The sequence below is a fragment of the Ictalurus punctatus genome, chromosome 29 (genome assembly GCF_001660625.3).
Source record: "Ictalurus punctatus breed USDA103 chromosome 29, Coco_2.0, whole genome shotgun sequence".
NCBI lineage: Eukaryota > Metazoa > Chordata > Actinopteri > Siluriformes > Ictaluridae > Ictalurus > Ictalurus punctatus.
Window position 1 is genome coordinate 6824657 of NC_030444.2, and position 20530 is coordinate 6845186.

Consider the following 20530-nt stretch of genomic DNA (forward strand, 5'->3'; position numbering starts at 1 on the left):
GCTGCATGCCAAATTTGACTTGCTACACACCTGCTTTTCTTACATGACATCAGGGATAGAGCATTGGTATGCAAGAAAATTTCTGGCCCTGATAGTTTCTGACATGTTGCTTTGAATAAAAAAATATATATGTATGTGATTTGCTTGGTGTCCATGATCAAATGGGTACTGTATACAGAGTTGGGTATAACGCGTTACTCTAATCTAATTACTTTTTCTGAGAACGCATTTAAAATGTAACACATTACATTTTAAATTTATCATTTTAATTTTAAAATTTGATTACAGTTACTGAGGTCAATAAAATTACATTACTTGCGTTACAAATTCATTGTTAAGAAAATACTATTAAGTAAAATGCATTTTAAAATAAATCACTTTTTGCCCCGCATATTTTTTCTTTAGCCCCGAATAATTCTCCACTCGGAGCGGTTTCACTACGTAACTGAACATCAGTAAAAGAATATCTTCAGTGAACGGAGTTGAGACCAATCAGACAGGTTTACAGGAAAATACGTGGAAACACTCGTGTTTTATTAGCTGACAGCTCTCAATTCTGCAAAACACTAGCTCACAGTCAGTGTGAGGAAAAATGGATATATGCCAATTTTTTTCAAAACCAGTAAAGAGGTTGAAATTGAAAGAGTAACATCCTCTGATGCTGAGTGGCACGAATCAAGGATGGGCTCGGAAGCAATCGCAGTTTATAACATTTATTTAAACAATCAAAGAACAAAACTAAGACAACTAGGCAAAATCCTGTGACATGAAACAAAACACAGGACCATAGACCATGAAACTCTAAGACAACAAAAGACAGAGAAACAGTGCAGACAATGGCTATATACACAAGAGTGCTCATTAACAGAAATGTGAATCAGGTGCAGGTGTTCATGTGACATGTAGTGCAGTGCAGTGGCTGATGGGAACTGGAGTCCAGAATTTCCTGATACATGACACTGAGCAGGAAAACAAGGTGTGTAAATGTCTATATGAGTTCCAGTTTATGTGAACATGATATGAGCAGAGCAGAAGGAAAGATAATGTACTTTGCATGGAACTGTAGCAGCTAAACCCATAGCTTAGTTGTGCCTCCCCTTGGCTAGCGACACCAACCTAGCCTAGTTAGAAAAGTTTTGTATTTTATCAGTTTGGAAGTCCTGCAAACAGTGACAACACCTGAGGCATGTTTTATGATAAATCCAATTGTTTCTGATCATGTCATACATTGACATGTGCTAAAATTACTGAAAGAACTATGAGTTTCACTCTGTAGTGTATTTTTGTAGGTTTGATAGGTTTTGAAAATAACGTGAAAGTAAAGTAATCAGTAATCTGATTACCTTTTACATGCAGTAATCAGTAATGTAATCAAATTGCAATTTTAAAGTAGCCATTACTACACGGGTGGCTGTGGCTCAGGTGGTAGAGCGGGTTGTCCACTAATCGTACAGTTGGCAGTTCAATTCCTGGCCAACATGACTTCACATGCAGAAGTGTCCTTGGGCAAGACACTGAACCCCAAGTTGCTCCCTATGGCAAGTTAACGCCTTGCATGGCAGCTCTGCTACCATTGGTGTGTGAGTGTGAATGGGTGAATGAGACTCAGTGTAAAGCGCATTGGATAAAAGTGTTATATAAGTGCAGACCATTTACCAGACCATTTAATTAGTATTCTGTACTGGATTACCTTTTTTTGAGGAACTTACCCAACACTGACTTTATACCTGTTCTCCATTTTCATGTCAAATCATTTTGTCTTCACCTCACTTAATTCACATTTAATTTTCTTCTGTAATTCAGCTCCAAATTTTGCGATTTTCAAGGGTTGTTATGCTTTTAAATAATATATATTTTTATTGGCATAGACATAAGTCAAAATAACTTCCACTTCTACCTCTGAGAAAGTTTTATTTGTGCTGTTTACTTGTCATTTTAGTGCTATGAGCTTTTCCTATTTTGGAGTTTTATGAGCATCATCAAATGGCTGTGCCGTGCATGCACCTGGTAATTTACAGGCGATTACTATTCATCAACATATGCATGAGGGTACAAAGAAAGTCATTGTTTCCAAAAGTTTTCTAAATCTGGAAAAATTTGTTATTTCAGTTTGACGTATGCAAACATTTACACAAAACTTTACTAAAAGATTGATAAATGAAGCCCAATGTGCGATAAAGTCTATAGGCAATGTCCACAGCAATGGACAAATGGACACAGAGTAACTTGCAAAGCCCCTCCCTCTTTACCAACCTTTTTCTCTTTCTCTCTACCCACGCACTGTATTAAATGCTGGCAGCCTCTATCATAATGTGCTCTGAGAGGAGACCTATAGAAAAATAGACAGTATTCTGGTGTGTAACAGTGTGTATGCTGTAGACTCCACTGCCTCAAGGCCACTTTGTTATTTGTTAACTCGGTCTGTGGGATCAACCCCCTTTCAGACTTCCCATGAGTTTGACTGGACAATCACAGTCTCTCACCAGTGTGTGAGAGTGTGTGCTGTTTGCTTGCTTCTGTCAGTTAGATTTTGAAACCATACAGCTTGAAGTCTCACCCTTTTTCAATGTACAGCAGCATCTTGCCCCTTCCATTTAAATATCCCTCCAGTTGCTACAGTAAATTTCTACAGCACCATGGTTTTCAGTACAGTAACATAAAGTATGGCTATATTACATAAGCCCATGAATCAAGGACCCATCCAGTCATCTCCATGGAAACGCAGGCACTCAGATGAATACCATGACAGACAGACAAAAGCTGGAGGGTGCAATCAATGGTGGATTGTGGTTATGTAACTGGGACAGATTGGCACTCACAGATCTCTATAGCCTTTTCACTAGGACTATAAATCCTGTGGTGTTTGGCTTGCTCCAATCAGACCACTTATTTCTGGAAACTGGTAGGATAGTAGGCATAAGAGGCTCCCTAATGTGTGGGAAAACATGCAAATATGATCATAGGAGGTCACTGGTTTTAGTAGAACATTAATCAAACTTCTAGATATCCATGCAGCAGATTTTGCCTTGCTCTGACATGGCATTGGTAGAACTGTCGATAAAATTGTTGATTTAGAAGATATATATTTCAAATGTAAACTCTTAACGAGATCTTTTCATCACCCAAACACAAATTGATCCTTAACATTTAACAGTACCAAAGGAGAATTGCTTTGATTTCCCTATATTTCATTAATTCATCTTCAGTAACCACAATCCTGGTCAACTGTAGGAGTCCAAGAGAGCAAAATTGGCTGTGCTCTCTGAGTGGGAGTGGTAGCCTACTCTCTCTCTCTGCTATCAATCACAGTGACACTAGCCAATAATGTGGTGTCTTTGAGCTCATATATGTGGAAGTGAGTGGATAGTGTTTTCCTCAGAGTGTGTCACATTGCCATGTGACCTTATTTTTGTTTTTGTTTTAGCACAAACGTTTGAATTTCAATCACACAGAACAGTCTCTAGAGTTTATACAGAATTAAAAAAAAAAAAAAAAAAAACAGACAAAAAATCCTGTGAGCAGAGGGTCTGCAGGTTGAAACACCTTGTTGATGACAGCGATCAGAGGAGAAAGACCAGACTGGTCTGATCTGACAGGAAGTCTACAGTAACTCAAATAAGCACTCTTTGCACCTGTGCAGAGCAGAAACACATTTCAGAATGCACAACATATCAAACCTTGAAGTGGATGAGCTACAACTGAATTGAATCAGGTTCCACTCCTGTCAGCCATGAACAAGAATCTGAGGGCGCCTTTCTTAAGATTCCGCTCCCCTCACTTATTGCTGCTCATCAGCGCTCACTCAACCCAGAATGCACTGCGTGATATGAGAAATAAGCAATAGTGTTGACAAAATAAAATAACGTATATCAAATATCCAAAGGGCTAGCTAGACATCTGTTAAATTTAGGGGCGTAACCTGGCCTGGGCGTTAGGAGCTGTAGCCCTGAAGATTTTTTATTTTGCCCCAAATAATTCTTCACTTGGAGCAGTTTGTCACTACGGAACTGAACGTCAATAAAAGAAGACGGCGGTGTTGTAATTTTTTGTGAACAGAGGTGAGACCAATCAGACGGGGTTTACAGGAAACTACGTGGAAATGCTTGTGTCTTATTGGCTTATTGGATCTCAATTCTGCCAAACACTAGCTCACACAGTCATTTATTATGAAGGAAGAATGTACATACGATTTATTTTTTTATTACCAGTAAAGGGGTTGAAACTGAAACACTAACATCCTCTGATGCTGAGCAGGAGAACAAAGTGTGAGCAGAACATGATATGAGCAGAGCATAAGGAAAGATAATGTACTCTGCATGGCACTGTAGCAGCTAAATCCATACAATGATAGCTTAGTTGTGCCTCCCCTTCGCTAATGACACCAAACTAGCTCAGTTCGAAATGTTTTATATTTTATGGGTCTGGTAGTCCTTCAAAAACTGACAAAACAACACAACTTTTATGATAAATCCATCATTTTCTGACCATGTCATACATTAACAGCTAACCCAACAAACACAGAACATTCCCCTAACATTAGCATATGGTTCCCATTTGGTTATTTTTTTGGGAACCAAATAAAAACATTCTAGGAACGTTCTCTGTAGGTTCTTTTTTTGTAACCAAAAACTAACCTTCCCAGAATGTTGCAGGGAGTTTTTTTTTTTGCAACAACCTAAAGAGAACCTATACAGAACATCCTCTAATGGCTATTTTAGGTCAGTCTAGAGAATTGACATTTCCTTCAAGCACAGGCAGATCCAGGGATGGGGCCAGAGGGGCATTAGCTGGCCCCAGCTGAAATCTGATTGACCCCTGAAGTGCTCCTGTCCTGCAAATCATCGCTGATCTACGTCAGAGCACTTCATCAGCTGAGTCAGTTTGTGTGAAATTAAACTCACTTAACCGTTTCTTTCTACCACATCTCATAATGGCAGGTGTATAGACAGTGCATTTTTTATTGTCCCCGTCCACTTAAGCTTCAGTGGTAAGTAATGTTGGATGGTAGCTAGCTAGCTGGCTAATTAGTTAGGTTTCACACATTAGTTCACAGTTGCACAGTTCAGGGAAGTAAAGTATAGCAGCTGACATGTAAAACCTATAATGTTTGGTCATGCCACACAGCGACAGTCATTAACTGTTGTAAATAAAACTAATGCAGCTGGAAAGTGCACGGAGACTTCAGCCCGGAGCTCTGACTTGAATGGAGCGCAGCAAAGCACTAATGTTAATCAGTGAAGCTCATTTTTTAAAATAAGCATTTTTGTTTTAACTACTGTACAGAGTTTGCCAGAGGTCGTGGTTTCTGACCAAACAGAAGCCCAACCTGTCCTGTCGCTGACCGTGAAAGCAGTTAGTGTGAGAAGCGGGAGAGAATGAGGATTAAGTGTATTTTATTTTTCTTTGAGAAGATTTATGACAAAACACACAAAACGAGTCTTAATATCCAAGCATGTTTGCTTTACATGTTAATATATATTTTTACAAAGATTTAGATTTTTTGTTGGTGTTGTGTGTAAAATCAGACCACTAGACAGAGCCGTGCGCAAACTTCACTACTATTAAAGGGGACCAATTGTCACGAGTTCCCCTTTATGCAGCGCGCTGTGGAGCATGTGAGCGCGCGTGCACGAGCAGGTGCGCGAGCACCTGCTTTTCCCTTGTGGACAATCGTGACATTTCTACACATGCATTTGTTTATGTTTCTGTCATGTCTCCTCCCAGTTCTGTCATTGGTTGTAGTCTCACGTGTGTCTGAATCGTCCTCAGCCGTCAGCCATTACGAGGCTGATTATCTCCGCATATATATACGGCGCGCCTCCCAGCACACAACGCGGAATGTTGAATGAGTTAGGTAGTCGATTAGTTTAGAGTCCTTACGATAGAGAACCACAGTCAGTTTCATCCACAGGCCATAGTTTCATGTTTTGTTTCATAGTCTTAGTTCATGTCATGTTTGGTTTCGTTTGTTAAGTTCACGCTGGTTTCTCCGCTACCAGTCCCTCGCTGCTGTTTATGTTTCATGTTTGGTATATCGACTCTGTATCCTGAGACCACGACGTTGATTCCTGCCTTGCCTCGTTTATGCCTATTTGCCGATCGCCTGAACCTTGCATGTTACTGGATTACGTTTTTGGATCACGTTTTGGATTTGTCTGCCTGTCTCTCTGTAAATAAAACTGTTGTTCAACCTGCGCTTGCATCCTACCTTATCTCCGTTGCGTCACGAAACGTGACACCTATTATGCAAAATACACTTTAACATGGCGTTTGAACATAAATGTGTGTCAGCAGTGTGTGTACACAACCACCCTATAATGGTAAAAATCCACCCACTCCTTTTTTAATATTCCCCATAAATCCTAGTGTCTCAAAATGAGCTGTTTTTGTTTTCTCTCCAATGTGACGTCACATTGGAACAGGCCCCACCCATGACTGGTGACAGACTCTGCCCTGTTAGCGTAGCTCCTCTTCTGAGTGAGCTGCACACAGTCCACCATGTTCTCTGTGCTGGAGAAGCTACAGTGATAGGAAGAATGTCTCAGCTTCATAATCTTTGTAAGTGTTCTGTTGTTGGCTGTATGAATGAATATAAGAGTCTTCATGTACTCCTGGCATCAGAGCCATTGAAGACACAGTGGAGACATTTTATTTTTGAAGGAAATGTGCCCCAAAAAATAGCTACATTTGTGTATGTTTGTTCGAATCATTTTATACCAGACTGGTTTGTGAATGTGGGTTAATACAAAGCAAGATTTGCTGAAAAGTTTATTCTCAAGCATGGATCAATATCAACTGTTCATGATCCAGCTTCATATCCAGAAGACGTAAGTATCACACTTTATATTTTGTGAATGTTTGCAAGTTGCCTTTCTGAATGTGCTTGTTAGCAAATTCCATGGCTAATGCGACTAAAGTTATCATTGTCTCTGATTGTATTCACGGAGACCAGAGCTATGTCGTCATTTTTATTTTTAACCAAGAAACGCTTACTGTCTGTACAATTCATACATATAAGGCTGAACACCAGTATTTACAGTGTCAGTCAAATTGGTTCTCCTGATTTGTTGTTGCTGTAGTTTCCGAAGCACGAGCTTTAAAGGCACAGCCCTCTTCCGGAAAGGGGGCGGGGAGCAGCATCTCCTTTGCATTTAAAAAGACACATGAAAAAATGTCTTTTTGCTTCCACCCAAAAAGAGCTTTTACAGCATGGTATAATAAATGATCCATGAGGTATGTTGAGCTGAAACTTCACAGACACATTATGGGACCATCTAAGACTTATATTACTTATATTACTTATATCTTGTAAAAAGGGGTCTAATAGGTCTCCTTATATCACTTAATGACCTTAAATCAGCTGTGTTATGGGTATATGAACTTGTCCTTGAAGCTTATCTGCAGAAGTTTTGAAAGCATGCCAAAACCGCCAGCCAAACATATGTTGAGTTCACGCGTGAAAAGTCTGCTTTATTTGATAAGTGGTGCACCGCAAATAAGGTTGTTACTTTCGATCAGTTAAAAGAATTGATCCTGCTCAAAGAAATTAAGATTTGTATTTCTGACAAAATTGTGGTTTATTTGAATGAGCAAAAAGTCTCTTCGCTCACGGATGCTGCCGTTTTGGCTGATGAGTTTGTGCTCACGGACAAACCTGTATTTTTCCCTCCGTGTCATGATATTTCTGATTGCAGCTACAGCTCGAAAGCTCCTGTGAGTCCCGTGAATCCCAAGAGTAGGGAAGCAAAACGGAGCTCTTGGCTGCAACGGGAGGCGGAGAAACTTCCTCAGTAGAATAGGGTGGTTGAGTGGCATCCTCAGATGTATAGGGATGCTGAGCAGCGTCCTCAGTCAGCAAAGAGACTGAACGTTGATTTCCATCGACCTTGCAGTCTGAACTCGGTTGGCTGTGTCAGCAGACTCAGGTGTACACAGACCTTGGTTGGTTGTGTCATCAGTCTCAAGCATGAAGAGAACTCGGTTCATCGTGTTGTCAGTCTCAGGTATGAGGAGAACTTGGTTAGTCATGATGTCTGCTTCAGGTATGAGTAGAACTTGCTTGTCCATGTCAGCAGACTCGGGCGTGAGCAGAACTTGCTTGTCCTTGTCAACAGACTCGGGCGTGAGCAGAAATTGGTTGTTCGTGTCAAAAGACTCTGGTGTGAGCATAACTTGGTTGGTCATGGCCTCGGTTTCAGGCGTGAGCAGAGCCTGGTTGGTCGTGACATCGGTTTCAGCCTGGAATGTGGCGTGGAAAGTCACATCGTCGATTTCAGCCTGGAACGTGGCATGGGAGGTTGCAGCGTCGACCTCAGACAGGAACTTGGCGTGGGAGGTTGCCTCGTCAACCTCAAACAGGAACTTGGCGTGAGAGGTCGCCTCGTCGACCTCAGACAGGAACTTGGCGTGGGAGGTTGCCTCGTCGACCTCAAACAGGAACTTGGCGTGAGAGGTCGCCTCGTCAACCTCAAACAGGAACATGTCGTGAGAGGCCGTCTCTTCGACTTCGGACATGAACTTGGCTTGGGAGGCCTTCTCTTCAACCTTGGACAGGAACTGGGCTTGAGAGGTCATCTCTTTGACCTCTGACAGGAACTGGGCTTGAGAGGTCGCCCCTTCGACCTCTGACAGGAACTTGGCTTGAGAGGTCGTCCCTTCAACCTATGACAGAAACTTGGCTTGAGAGGTCGTCCCTTCGACCTCGGACAGGAACTTGGCTTGAGAGGTTGTCTCTTCGACGTCGGACATGAACTTTGCTTGAGCGGTCGTCTCTTCAACCTCGGACAGGAAATTGGCTTGAGAGGTCACCTCTTCGACCTCTGACAGGAACTTGGCTTGAGAGGTCACCACTTCGACCTCAGACATGAACTTGGCTTGGGAAGTCACCAGTTTGACCTCTAGCAGGAACGTGACTTTATGTTGGAGCTCTGGAGATGAGACAACCTCGTGGGTCTCAGGCTGAAACTCTGGAGATGAGACCACCTCGTGTGTCTCCTGCTTTAGCTCTGGAGATGAAACTGCCTCGTGGGTCTCAGGTTGGAGCCCTGGAGGTGAAGTCGCCTCGTTGACCTCCGGCTGGAACTCTGTATCTGAGACCACCTCATGGATCTCATGCTGGAGCTCTCTGGAGAGGAGATTGCCACCTTGACCTCTGGCAAGAACTCTGCGGGTGAGACCACCTCGTGTGTCTCAGTTTGGAGCCCTGGGGATGAGACCGCCTTGTGCATCTCTACGTCTCTACGTTGACCTCCGGCTGGAGCTCAGCAGGTGAGACCACCTCGTAGGTCTCAGGTTGGAGCTCTGGAGATAAGGTCGCCACATTGACCTCCGGATGGAGCTCAGCAAGGGAGACCACCTCGTGGATCTCAAGCTGGAGCTCTGGAGACGAGCTAGTTGCATTGACCTCCGGCTGGAGCTCAGCAGATGAGACCACCTCATGGGTCTCAGGTTGGAGCTCTGGAGATGAGGTCACCACGTTGACCTCCGGCTGGAGCTCAGCAGGTGCTCTCTTGTGGAGCTGTATGTGAGTACACCAGCTACTCTTGAAACATCCCTGAGAGCAGAAATATGATCCATATTACATACCAGGATCCCAAGTTTCCTGCATGTGGGACACTGTAGCTCTTTACTGCAGCCCTCAGTCTTGCAGGTCGGCGTCACCTCCACCACTGGCTTGTCAGCCAGGGCCTGAAGCTGAGCTGTGGAGGCTGCCCTGTCAATCCACTCATAATAGTTGTGGAATGGCAGGTCAGGCTTGTTCGTCACACTGACTTCCCTCAAAAGTTGATCCAGGTAGTTGCTCTCCCCTGGGTGCCCAAACTCCTTCAAGAATAGTTCCGCAAACTGAGTTACATTATTGAGGGCACTGGACCCTGTACTGGCCAGATGCTCCATCCATTCACAGGCTGGGCCATAAAACTGGGACACAATGAACCCAAGCCACTGTCTCTTGTCCAGCTTGGGTTTCGCTAGGCTCAAAAAGTACATTTGGCTGTGGAACAAGAACTGCATCAGGTAGTCACTAACTGATGGTCTAAAGCCTCATTTTATAGTCTTATAATACCATATCAATGTAGATTGTAGTTTTTATAAAGAAATTCATGATACAGTAATGTGACTATGTGCATGCAAATGTCCAGATGCCCTGTTATTTTATATCCTTTAATATACAAGAGTTTTGTTGTAAAGGAAACATTTTTATAATGCACCAAACTAACAACATAGTTATATTTGTAGGTTTCAGATCATTATTTGCCATTAGATATTGAATAAACAATTTAATGGACAATCCATTTTGAATTATGCCTATGGTTATGTGCACATGCTTAATCTGTTGTGGCTGTGGACTGTTGAACCTGTTGCCACTGTAAGCTCTACCTGGAAAAGTGGATAAATGAATGAATGAATGAACTAGGGTTGTAGAGTGAACATTGTTAGCACCCAAGGTAAACACAAACACACCCTGAAGCTAGAACGTCAAGCGACATAAGGTCATGGAAACACATTACTATTTGTACTAAATTATATGCCCCTTATCTGAACTGATACAATCATAAAGGAGATTACCAGAGTTTTTCAGTGCTTATAATTTTAAAAATGGTCGAAAGTTGGATCTTTTCTTGTGTTGGGTTTGTAAGGATTTAGATGTAGAAGCTACATCCATTGTAAATGCTATTAAAAGACCATGTTTCCAGTGCCATATATTAAGAGTTTTCTTGTGTTGGAGTGCAACTGTCTGGAGTGAAACTGCACACACAGCCAAACACACATACACATTAATATAATATTAATATAGTGTAATACATTATGCACAGAAGGTCATGTTCTGGTTCTGGTTGCTTTAGTGGAAATATACACTCTATTTCCAGTACAAACTGTTTAGAGCACAATAGGAATTTAAAAATGTGTTATATCTTTACAGATTCATCTGTTATAAATGATGATGATATAGTGGCTGATCTTTGGTTGTGGGATTAGTAATGGTGAGTTTACAGCACGAGACATGGTCGTTAGACATGGAGTAGAAGTGGCTGTTTGGGTTGTATGTCAGAATCGGGTGGAGAAGCCTGAGAGCTCCAGCTTAGGGATGACCTTCTCATTTTTGAAAACAGCCCGAGTAATACGGCTGCTGGGGCTTCCCTCCTTACTCAGCCATACCTTCCTGTGGAGAAGATCAAAATGAAAAAGAGGGTTCAAATGAAAGGCATTTAAGTTGATAAGTATGTAATGGTAGCCCAGTGGTTAATAAAGGTTTTGTGTTTAAATATCAGAACTACCAGACTGGCACTAGAAGCCACTAACAGGGTTAGTGACAACAATAGTCACTAACCCTGTTCCTGGAGATTGACCTTCCTGAAGACTTCAGCTCCAACCATAATCATACCCACCTGACCATCTAATCATTACCTTAAGAAGTTCTTGATAAACTAAAACAGGTATGTTCGATTTTGGTTGGAGCAGCAGGAAGAAACCAGCAGGAAGATAGATCTCAAGGAAGAGAGTTGGTGATCACTGCTCTACAGCAATCCCCTAATCCTTCAACTCCTCTAAGTATGTTAAAGAATATCAGTTTCCCAAACTAATTTCCAAGTAGTGCCCAAATGATAAATGTAACTGCTGGTATATCTAAATTGAGGTTGTTGCAACATTTGTGATACACAAATACACTGAGTTACAAACGTATTGTACACCTTTCTATTATCATGCTCCTTGAAAATCAGTTTTAATTTAGGATGTGATTTGCGCAGGCATTGTAAATTAGTTTGGCTGCATGATTCTTGACATTCTCCTTTTACCCATCTGATCTGATATGTTCAACCGCAAGATAGCCACTGGTGGGCATGATTTTTGTGTTTTTTAACACATGAAAAGATTATAGATGAAATCCTTCAGATGTTTGCAAGATACCAGAACCAGAAGGATTGAAAGATTGTAACAACCGCATGTGATAGAGGTCTTAGTCATATTAGAATTAACACATAAGAGGTTAGAAGAGATCGTTGAACAAGCTACAGGTAATCTTTTCTCTAAGATTGCTATCTATATTTTCTCTAAGATAGCTCATTAACAATCTTTCCTTCTATCTCAACTTGCATATGCTGTAGATCAGTGGTTCCCAAAACTTTTACAGTGGTGTGCCCCCCCCCGGCATTTAACATCCTTTTGCATACCCCATCTCTCACAATTACACTACAATCACGCAATGTATTAAAAAAAAACATGCACATGTAACACATTTATCAAACATGTGATTACATTCATACAACCAATCATATATTTTGAATAACAAGACACCAATTAATGAGATGGGTGTGCTTGATATGACTTGCATAACTCTGCAATGTTTGGTTATATCGGAGAGAGCTTAAGTCTTGGATCATTCTCTACGCACAGTCTGTGTCTATATTTGTTCTTCATGCTAGTAAGTACTGAGAACCCACTTTCACAAAGGTACATCACGAACGGCATTAATGTCTTTACAGTGCAATTTGCCAAGGCAGAATACTCTGCATGCAAGAATATCCAGAAATCGGGTAGTGACTTTTGTAAGAAGTCCATTTTCAAAGAGCCACTTGTAGAGATTTCAATAAGGCTTTCTTGCTCAGAATTGGGCAATGTGCTGAGGGGGTGGCAGAGAATGGATGGCAGAATGCAGAAAACAAACGAGAATTCAAGGACCTTGCTTTAACAAAGTTAACAATTCTTACAGCATCGTCCAAAACTTCCTTCAGACGGTCAGGCATTCCCTTGGTGGCCAGCGCCTCTCTGTGGATGCTGCATTGGACCCAAGCCGCACAGAGCGCAACTGCTTGCATTCGTTTTACCACGCCACTATACTTGCCTGTCATGGCTTTCGCTCCATCAGTACAGATGCCAAAACATTTTGCCCAAGAAAGTCCATGTGATGTTACAAATATATCCAAGACATAAAAAATTTCCTCCCCATTTGCCCTGGCTTCCAACGTTCTGCAGAAAAGTACATCTTCCACAATTGAGCCATTGTATATGTACCGGACATATCCCAGCAGTTGCACTAAACCAGCTACACTCATCAATCTGTGAAGTGTAGAATTTGCTGGCTTCTACATGAAGCAATAGTTGTTTTAAAACAATCAGCTATGCGACTTGAAACTGTGTTGTCTGATGATGGCATCCTCTGTATTGTTTTTTTGGCCTTTTCACCAAGCATTACACCAGCTGTATCAGCCACAGGAAGAATGATTAAGTCCTCCACAATAATATAGTGTTTGCCTGTCTTAGCCACTCTGTAACTCACCATGTAACATGCTTCCAGACCCTTCCTATTTAGGTTTTCTGATGCTGTTATAGGCCAAGGGCCTTACTACTCCCGAGTTGTCTTAAATGTCTTTCAAAAAACTCTCAAGGCTTATTTTTCAAAGTAGCATGCTTTGTTTCTAAATGTCTGCGCATAAATACTGGTTTCATGCAGTTATGAGCACTTTTGCACATATAACACACTGTGGCTGGGGATTTTCTTCACTGCCAATGTATATAAAGTCCAGAGAAATATATTTCTCATCCTATTTACCGCTCTTTGTGTTTTTTCTGCTAATTGCTGGTGAAGAAGAGGTGGCGTTTCGACTTCGGATACATTGCTGTCTGTATCAGCGTGAACTGGGCTAGTAGCAGTGGGTACACTTATGCTCGCTACAGATGCGCTGTTAGAAGGACCTGGGCTACTGCTGTCAGAGGACTGTGGATCAGCGGCTCTGGAAGTAGAGGAGCTTGCTGTGATTGCAGGCCGAGTTCTTTGTAGCCACTTCTCCATTTTAATGTTACAAGCTATTACTTTGTTTTATCACATAGTGCTAGCGATAAATGACATACGGTAAGATGCACACTGATGCATGACTGTTGAGTGTTTTACAGTTTTGACCACAAAAGATAAGATAATTTGATTGGATGTCATGTATTTGACTTTTATAACATTGCAATTTTGCTGTTTGTACATTAGAGGGGGCACAATTTATTTGGCTGTGAGAGGCTGAATTAAACGAATAGTAAATCTCAGCATTTTGCTCCCGTACCCCCTCTGAACCACTGCTGTAGATGAAAGGATGCTTACTGAGATACAATTAGTACTACTGGACCAGATTGGTCACCTATTGGCAGTGAAACTCTTGGAACCCAAGCCAACCTAGCGCCTTTCCTGGGGTAAGACTGGGAACAAATGGAAAGTGATACCGGGAAGGTGTGGCAGCACGCACATCAAAATAACTTCCTTGTTTTTCTCAGTGTGCCATCTAGAGTCCAAATAAAAAAATACTTCATACACACTGATCAAGATAGCACTTGTACAGTCTGTTCAGGGCAAAAGGGCAGGAGTTAAATCTGTCAGTCTGTGCACATGTCTTTTAATTGGTTAGCGCTCTGGTGACAAACCTTTCTGCATACTGTGAATGTCAACAAACCAAAGATGTCAATAAACCATGTGTTGTGCTGGTTGTTGGTAAATAGATTTAACTGTAAAAACTTCACCACTTGGTTCCATGCGTATGGCTTGTAGTGTTGTATAATATAACTTCTCTTAAAGTTACATATACTCTACTTGAATACGTGCTATTTTTGGCATATTTGCTGCCCAATGTGGGTCATAGGGCCTCTGGGAAAATGGCAGTACTAAAGTAGTTGAGTTGAGAAGTGGGCTGCATCCTGAACAGTTCTGTTAGAAATCTCAAGAAAGTCAGTGAAGAAGAAGAAGAAGAAGAAGAAGAAGAAGAAGAAGAAGCATGTATAATGACCTTGCCAATACTGAGTAGCAAGGTGTGCCTTTCAGCCATCTGCTGGTATATGACAGAAAGCTGGACTGAGCAGCTGTGGCTCAGGTAGTAGAGCGGGTTGTCCACTAATTGCAGGGTTGGCAGTTTGATCCCCAGCTCCTCCACATGTTGAAGTGGCCTTGGGCAAGACATTGAACCCCAAGTTGCTCTCAATGGCAGGCTAGCGCCTTTCATGGCAGCTCTGCTGCCATTGGTGTGTGTGAATGGTTGAATGAAAAACAGTGTAAAGTGTTAAAAGGAGCTAAATAAAGTGTTAAAAGGCACTATATAAGTGCAGACCATTTACATAATGTATTTTAACTAATAATTATCAACAGGGGCATTTTGTATTACTTTTTAATAACTGATTAAATTAACAATAATGGACCCTATAAGACAGAACAGCTCTGAATCCACTTGGGTAAAATGGAAACTCTTAAAGTGTTTAGATTTACTACCCTGAGACATGATTTAATTACGGACTGAATAAATATACAAATGCATAATGATTGAAGGCTAACATGACACGCCAACGTCAGCATCAGAAAATACTGTGGAATTGGGAAATCAAGGATCACTGATCACTGTTACCTACTTAGGTAGTTTAAGGATCCTGTATAAGGATCTAAGGATAGGAAAGAATTTGCAAGGCATAAAACAAACCCTTTAGCATACCACTGAATACAGAACATAATCAAATTAATGGCATAAAAAAAGAAACAATTGTGTAATTATTTAACAAAAATGGGTATTATAGTTGATGTAAAGCTTTCATGAGAGGAATGAAACACTTTGGGAGGTGCTTCTATATAAAAGTATTCAAATTTGGGGTGGTAACCATACAGTACCACCGCTCTGTTCATAACAGTATGCCCCGTCCAGTTATATTCCTTATATAACTATCTAGAAAGGGTAGCAGCCAGAATATGCTCTCTACTAAGCAATAGGAATTGTCTTTGAACAGACATGTTAAATTTATTCTAATTTGTAACAGTCTAAATTTAGTTTTAACTTATTTTTTCAACTTTTTCAAATCTTTTCAAATTTTCAAATTGTATAGTGTTATTATTATTATAGTGCTTTCCTGCATATGGGATTATGGATATATAATAATTCCTTTTCATAATTTAGAGTAGTAGTCCTTATGTATCTAATAGAAGTTGATGACCTTTAAACAGGTTATAGTCTTGTTACATTCTTCCATCTGCTGGTAGAATAGTGTATGTACACATGCATGTGTATAGGACTGAGCAAAAGACTGTAAAGATATGTAAGTAAATTTCATAATCAAATATGCCTAAAAAAAAAATTCTAAAGACTAAATTAAATTTATTGCAAGTTTTATGCAAGTTTTAAGTTTTATACAGAAATTGGCTGAAAAGGCTTTATGAGCATCCTAATTGGTATAAATCTATAAATCCTTTTTTTTTTTTTTTTTGGACTAGAGAAAAATGTTTTCCCCTCAAAAATCTGCCACTATGTTTGAAGGTTTCATCATCCAGGTAATTTTCACCATCCTGGGTGGTTAGATGGGGTGAAGTATAGATAGATCTTATTTAAATATATTCCCCTGTTTGCTAAGAGAACAACAGTATTGACTAATGATTTCTATCTTTTCGGTGTTAGTCTGTGTTTCTTCAATGCTTGCTTCCTCTTTTTCCTGTTCTTAGTTGTAGTTCTTAGTCTAATGTATAACTGTTTAGACTGCTATTTTGTTGACAGTATCTATGTATTTTCCTATTTTTCTGTGATGATTGCCTAACTCCCCCCTTCCAAGATGAATGTATAGCCACCTTAGTGTATATAGAAAGGTGAATATAGGTGAATTTAATTTACTTGTAAACTACCATCAAACAATTTTCTGGGGCCATTATTGTATTATGGTATTATTTTAGCAGTACTTTTAGGTTCAAGTTAGCGTACTCACCCAAACCAAGTCAATTTGTTCTTTTGTTTTATTTATGTTTTTTATGTTGTTATTTCTAAAAAAAATTAAAAAGAAGAAGAAGAAAAAAAAGAAAAGAAAAAAAAAGAAAATTCAACTTCTAATAAACAAAATCAACTGTAGATGAAATATGATTCCTGACTAAAATATTAGTAATTCTGAATTATTTTCATGAACAGATGTTATAATCTTAAACTGAGTGAAATAAGTTACTTAAGACTCAATAAAAATGTTATGTAGCCTACTATGTACAATATATAGCACTCACATTTCATTGACCAGATGACGTGGTCCCTGAACCTGTCCCACCACTGTCCCCTTGTTTGTGTTCTTCACCCAGCCAACCAAACCAAGACTGAGTCCCTTCCTCTCCGAGTACTGAAAGACACAGAAAGAAATTCAAACTTTCAGAGAGACAGGCAGAGATTCTAACTTTCTATTATTCTCCTGAATGTTTGTTATTGCTAGCTCAGTCAGTGGAGCATAATATTGTTAATCTCAGGGTTGTGGGTTTGAGTCCCGTTCTGTGCACCAAACCCAGCATCTGGGGTTGCACAAGCTTGTGCATTCTCAGTGCTGGTCCCAGGCCTGGATAAAATGGAGGGTTGCATCAGGAAGGGCATCTGGCATAAAACCAAATCAAATATGTCGATCATAAACCAGATCTCCATAATGGAGATGTTTGATCTGCTGTGGTGACCCCTAACGGGAGCAGCCAGAAGAAGAAGAAAGCAAGATCTGTCCAAATGGCAACATGTGAGTAAGAAACACTATTAAAAAACACTCCAGTGTTGTTGTTTTTTTCATTTTGCTTTCATTCCACTCAAACCAGTCTGGCCATTCCCCTCTGACCTCTCTCAATAACAAGGATTTTCCACCCACATTCTTTGTAAACTTGAGAGACTCATGAAAACGCCAGGAGATTTTCTGAAATACTCAAAACAGCCCATCTGGAACCAACCGCTATGCCAATGCCAAAATCACTGATATAACATTTACCCCCATTCTGATGTTTGATATGAACATTAAATGACCTGTACCTGTGTGACTGCATTGCTGTATGATTAGCAGGTGTACAGGTGTAGTCAACTCCTTGAACTCTTTGTCTTGTTCCTCATCTTTGTCATGTTCAATTTTTGCAGTGTGGCAAGGAGCATTATAAGAGAAAACCATTGCCATGAAGGGGTACTTGGTTTGCAACAATGTTTAGGTAGGTGGTATATGTCAAATTAACATCAATATGAAAACCAGCAGAACATTTCCCAGAGCATCACACTGCCTCTGTGGGCTTGCCTTCTTCCTGGTGCAATCTCTTCCAAAGGTAAGTGACACACACACACACACACACACACACACACACACACACACACACACACACACACACACACACACACAGACGTCCATGTGATGTAAAAGAAAACATGGTTTATCAGACCAGGTCACCTTCTGACCAGTGTACAGTTACACCGCTTTATACGCAGCCAGCTGTGATGCACTGTGTTTTGACTCCTTTCTATCATAGCCAGTATTAACTTTTATAGCAATTTGTGCTACAGTATCTTTTTTGTGGGATCACACCAGATGGGCTAGTCTTCGCTCCCCACATTCATCAATGAGCCTTGGGCGCTCATGACCCTATTGCTGGTTCACCACTTGTCCTTCAATTCAATTCAATTCAATTTTATTTGTATAGCGCTTTTTACAATGGACATTGTCTCAAAGCAGATTTACAGAAACATATAAACACGGTATACAGATTTTAAATGTGCGAATTTATCCCAATTGAGCAAGCCGGTGGCGACAGTGGCAAGGAAAAACTCCCTAAGATGTTAAGAGGAAGAAACCTTGAGAAGAACCAGACTCAGAAGGGAACGCATCCTCATCTGGGTAACAACGGATAGTGTGAAAGTAAAGGAAAGTTCATAATGTTTTTATATGAAGTCTGTTTGTTGAACTAGTCCACTGTTCAAAGGAGACCCGAGTGTAAAACTGCATGTAGTGATTGCCGTCCCAGGGCCAAAGTAGCAACCGTAGTCCCAGCAACCACAGTGAGAATGTCCATTTGGAATTGGAGTTGATGAGAGCTCCATCCAGAGTTAGGGCATCCGAACAGATCAGGCTGGTCTGGAGAGCATCATTAGCATCTCCATAAAATCATGTGTGGCTCGACAGAAGGAGAGAGGGAGAGAGAGGTAAAGAGATATAGAGATTGTTATGTAAGACTATGCTTTGTGTAAAAGAAAGTCTACTCATGGTAAGCTTGAGTAAACAAATATGTTTTAAGCCTAGACTTAAACACTGAGACTCTATCTGTGGTCTGAACACTAATTTGAAGGCTGTTCCATAACAGCCTTCCAATGTGGGGCTTTGAAAGAGAAAGCTCTTCCCCCTGCTGTAGCCTTCGTTAGTTCGAGGTACCGAAAAATAGCCTGCACCTTTTGACCTATGTAGGCATGGCAGAACATAGAAAACTAAAAGTTTGCTCAGATACTGTGTCGCGAGACCGTTTTGTGCTTTGTAGGGCAATAATAGGATTTTATAATTAACGTGTGATTTCACTGGGAGCCAATGCAGTGTGGATAAGATCGGGGTGATATGGTCGTATCCTTCCTTGGACCACTTTTGGTAGGTACTAACCACTGCATACCAGGAACACCCCATAAAACCTGCCATTTTGGACTTGCTCAGATCCTTTTGCTTGCATATTTTTCCTGATTCAAGCACATCAACTTGGAAAACTGACTGGTCACTTGCTGCCTGGGGAAGTGGTAATTCAGTGGTTGAGACATTGGACTTCTGATCAGCAGGTCTTGAGTTCAAATCCCAGCACTGCCAAGCTGCTACTTCTAGGCCCTTGAGCAAGGCCCATAACCCTCAACTGTTCAAAATGCTGTCTGCCAAATGCCATACTGTAAATGTAATATATCCCCGTGGCAGGTGCCATTGTTATAAGATAGTCCTTTACATCACCTGCCAGTGGTTTTAATGTTATGTCTGATCATTGTATATGCAGATGCTGTGTGTGGTTAATTTTTTACAATTTTATTTTGGTCAAATTGACTTTGGTTTTATTTGATCACAACACAATTCCGGTTGCATTTTCTGGGTTGCTTTTAGAACAGGCTTCTTTTATACAACCCTTCCAAACTACTGATTGTTATGGGGTGACATTTAATGCATGCTTGTGATACTTGACTAATACTAGAAGCAAGTAAACTGTACAATACAAATATGTGATCAACATCCACCTTTCTGCCCACCTTTCTGCCCATGCTTAGTTCTCAGGTGACATGGGTTGGCAACCTTGCTACAGGCCCTGTTTTAAACAGCAATGAGCAATAGAATACTTACACATGCAGTATGTCTACATAGAGTGGCACAAAAAAATAGTTTACTTACCATACGAAAGCAGACACCTGTGCCAAAAGTGAAACACAAGAAGTATGTTAAATGCAGTGAGAGAAACTGTAAACTTGTAAGCAACACACAGTGTGAACATACATTTCAATATAATAATCTTACATAATAAGTTTATTGTGAGCTTATCAAGACTATAATAATGTGCCACCTGCCATGAATCATAATTGTCATGCCAACCAGCCTGGATATAAAAATGCCAGAGTTAAAGTTTAAACAAACTGTAAAAAGACAACAAAATTCCATTACCTCTCTGTTCTAAGTTATATAACTTTAGTCAAGCCACATAATAGTGTCCTATGATCCATTTGTATCTACGCAAAGATCCTAAATGTTCTTGTGTAAAATAAGTGCAAGATTAAAATCAGCTTCTGTAAGTTGTATAAAT

General features: G+C 40.6%; 1 protein-coding gene across 1 annotated transcript in view; it reads right to left on the minus strand.

Moving 5' to 3' along the window:
- Nucleotides 1-10781: 10781 nt before the first annotated feature.
- Nucleotides 10782-20530, minus strand: part of LOC108260666 (acylphosphatase-2) — a 9894-nt gene continuing 145 nt past the window's right edge. Inside the window, exons 2-4 of the mRNA XM_017461101.3 lie at nt 20125-20141; nt 16994-17103; nt 10782-11161 (exon numbers count right to left, since the gene is read on the minus strand). Of these exons, the coding sequence (XP_017316590.1) occupies nt 11047-11161; nt 16994-17103; nt 20125-20141 (242 nt within the window). The 3' untranslated portion in view covers nt 10782-11046. The remainder of the gene's footprint in view (nt 11162-16993; nt 17104-20124; nt 20142-20530) is intronic.